Genomic DNA, 2,500 nt, shown 5'->3' with positions numbered 1-2,500 from the left:
GGTCGTCGATCAGGATTTCGAGGAAGAGTGAATCAGGTGAATCCTGAAACCAAGCATCTTCATTGCATGCTTCATAGATATGCCCTGGCATCCAAAACTCTCCCACCTGATTTAAAATTAGTCCTGGATGATGTTGTGCACATGGTAAATGCCATCAAGTCAAGCGCCCCTAAATACAAGACTGTTTTCCCTTCTGTGCCAAGAGTTTGGAAGTGATGAAGAAGTGTTGCTCCTTCACACTGAGGTTCGCTGGCTGTCGAGGGGGAATGTGGTATCAAGAGTAGAATCACTAAAGGAGGAGCTCACTGAATTCTTCAAATGTGACAACAAGGCAAAGTCACTTGAGTTCACCAAGAAATTGTCAGACAGCCAGTGGCTTCAGAAGCTGGCCTACCTGAGTGACATATTCTTACGCCTCAACTCATTTAACTTATCCCTCCAAGGCCGTTTTGCCACAGTGAGTGATTTCATGGACAAACTTAGGTCACTGACCATGAAGCTGGAGCTTTGGGAAGGGAAGGTCAAAGATGGAAATCTTAGCATGTTTGAACACCTTGGTGAGGCACTTGATAAAAGTCAAAACACTGGAAAACAAGATGTGATGCAACTTGTGCAATCACATCTAGCTTCTCTGCGGATGGAGCTGCAGTCTTACTTCCCCGAATTGAGTGAATTGGAATCAAAATTGATTAGAAACCCTTTCATTGTGAATGTGCACCTTCTCCCAGATAACATGCAAGAGGAGTTCTTAGAGTTGGTGAACGACTCTGTTGCAAAAGATGCATTTGAAACACTTTCCCTAACCAAGTTCTGGGCTAAAATGAGTGAGATTTACCCTGTTGTATCTAAAGTAGTTCTGAACTCTTTGTTGATGTTCCCTAGTACTTATCTGTGTGAGCAAGGATTTTCAACGCTGTTGAACATGAAAACCAAACATCGATCACGGCTTAATGTGGAACATGACCTACGATTGTGCCTGTCTAATACTGCTCCTCGAATTGAGAAACTTGTTTCTAACAGACAGGGCACAGCCTTCACACTGAAGTTCAGTAATGGTTGATAAAGGAAATATTGTTTCATTTCTGCATGTGTAGTATCACTGTAAAATACTTGGAATATTCATGTTTCATCTCAATAAAGTAATAAAAATTTGAATAATTTCATAATATCCTATGTTGTACCATTGTACATTGAGTTAGTTACTAAATTACCATTTTGTTCGATGTCAGATTACCGGGGGGTACTGGTTAATGGTCTTATATCTCAGGGGGTACTTGACGGGAAAAAGGTTGAGAACCCCTGGTTTAGATAAACTCTTTGAGGTAAGCGAATCTGAAAACAATACCAAGAGAGAGAGAGAGAGAGAGAGAGAGAGAGAGAGAGAGAGAGAGAGAGAGAGAGAGAGAGAGAGTAAATATTCTGCATAATTTTGTTTATCAATTTATATATTTGAGCAGAAAACATAGTAATATTGAAATAAACTCAATATCTTTTAGAAAATATTTTCTTTAAAGAACCCGATAATCCCAATTTATTGTTTTATAACCTAATTCTCTGAGAACCTTGGAAAGACGGTAGTTACAGTCCTCAATTGGGTACCCGGAGAGATACTCTAACCAACATAGGGTGCTTTATGAACGTGGGGTTATCAAGACATTTAAAATCCATGAAAGGAATATCTGTTTCTATGTAGTGGTTTATAAGTTAAGTTTCAACGAGAAAGATGAAGCGAAAGAGAGAGTTAATAAGAGAAAATACCAACATGAAACAGTAAAATTCGAAAATAGGAGAGAGAGAGAGAGAGGAGAGAGAGAGAGAGAGAGAGAGAGAGAGAGAGAGAGAGAGAGAGAGAGATTGGGGGGGTTGATTTAATGCACGTCCCAACGTTTACATTATAATTTCAGGTATTGAATACACAAATATGTGGGCTTTCTCTCTCTCTCTCTCTCTCTCTCTCTCTCTCTCTCTCTCTCTCTCTCAGTATCCCCTTAATATTTTCACTCTTTGCCTTCAACAGCAAAATCGTAAGATGAATATCTAGGGTCTTACATTATGTGCTCTCTCTCTCTCTCTCTCTCTCTCTCTCTCTCTCTCTCTCTCTCTCTCTCTCTCTCTCTCTCTCTTTTCATTTTCCATGCAAATTACATGATGCATTTTGTTCCCCTCCGAGCAATAGGCCTTTTTTTTTCTCAGTCTATCTTCGACAAAACCATTTCTTTAGACACTTTTTGCATCAAGAGTGAGATCTTCTGTAGAGAGCCAAAGAAGAAGCTATTTCTAGTTTTGGAATTTTTTGAAATCTTTCCTATTTTAAAATTCACTGAAGGATTTTTCATTATCAAGGAAGAAGTGGGACTTTTTGGACTTGCTTTTTAGGACTTTCGTCTTGGGCTTTTCTTTTTGAGTCTTTTATCTTAGGACTTTCTTTTTGGGACTTTTATCTTAGGACTTCCCTTTTAAACCTTTTGTCTTGTGATTTTAATTTTTGGACTTAAGTCTT

The 2,500-nt window shown here is 38.9% G+C and overlaps 1 protein-coding gene across 1 annotated transcript; it reads left to right on the top strand.

The window, feature by feature from the left end:
* The first annotated feature begins 148 nt into the window (after positions 1 to 148).
* LOC137626738 (zinc finger BED domain-containing protein 5-like) lies at positions 149 to 1,060 on the top strand. The gene has a single exon (XM_068357745.1). The coding sequence runs from the start codon at positions 149 to 151 to the stop codon at positions 1,058 to 1,060; it is 912 nt and encodes a 303-aa protein (XP_068213846.1).
* Positions 1,061 to 2,500: the final 1,440 nt, after the last annotated feature.

Source organism: Palaemon carinicauda, chromosome 34 (assembly GCF_036898095.1).
Source record: "Palaemon carinicauda isolate YSFRI2023 chromosome 34, ASM3689809v2, whole genome shotgun sequence".
In the NCBI taxonomy this organism is placed as follows: domain Eukaryota; kingdom Metazoa; phylum Arthropoda; class Malacostraca; order Decapoda; family Palaemonidae; genus Palaemon; species Palaemon carinicauda.
This window is presented reverse-complemented; position numbering and strand designations above follow the sequence as displayed.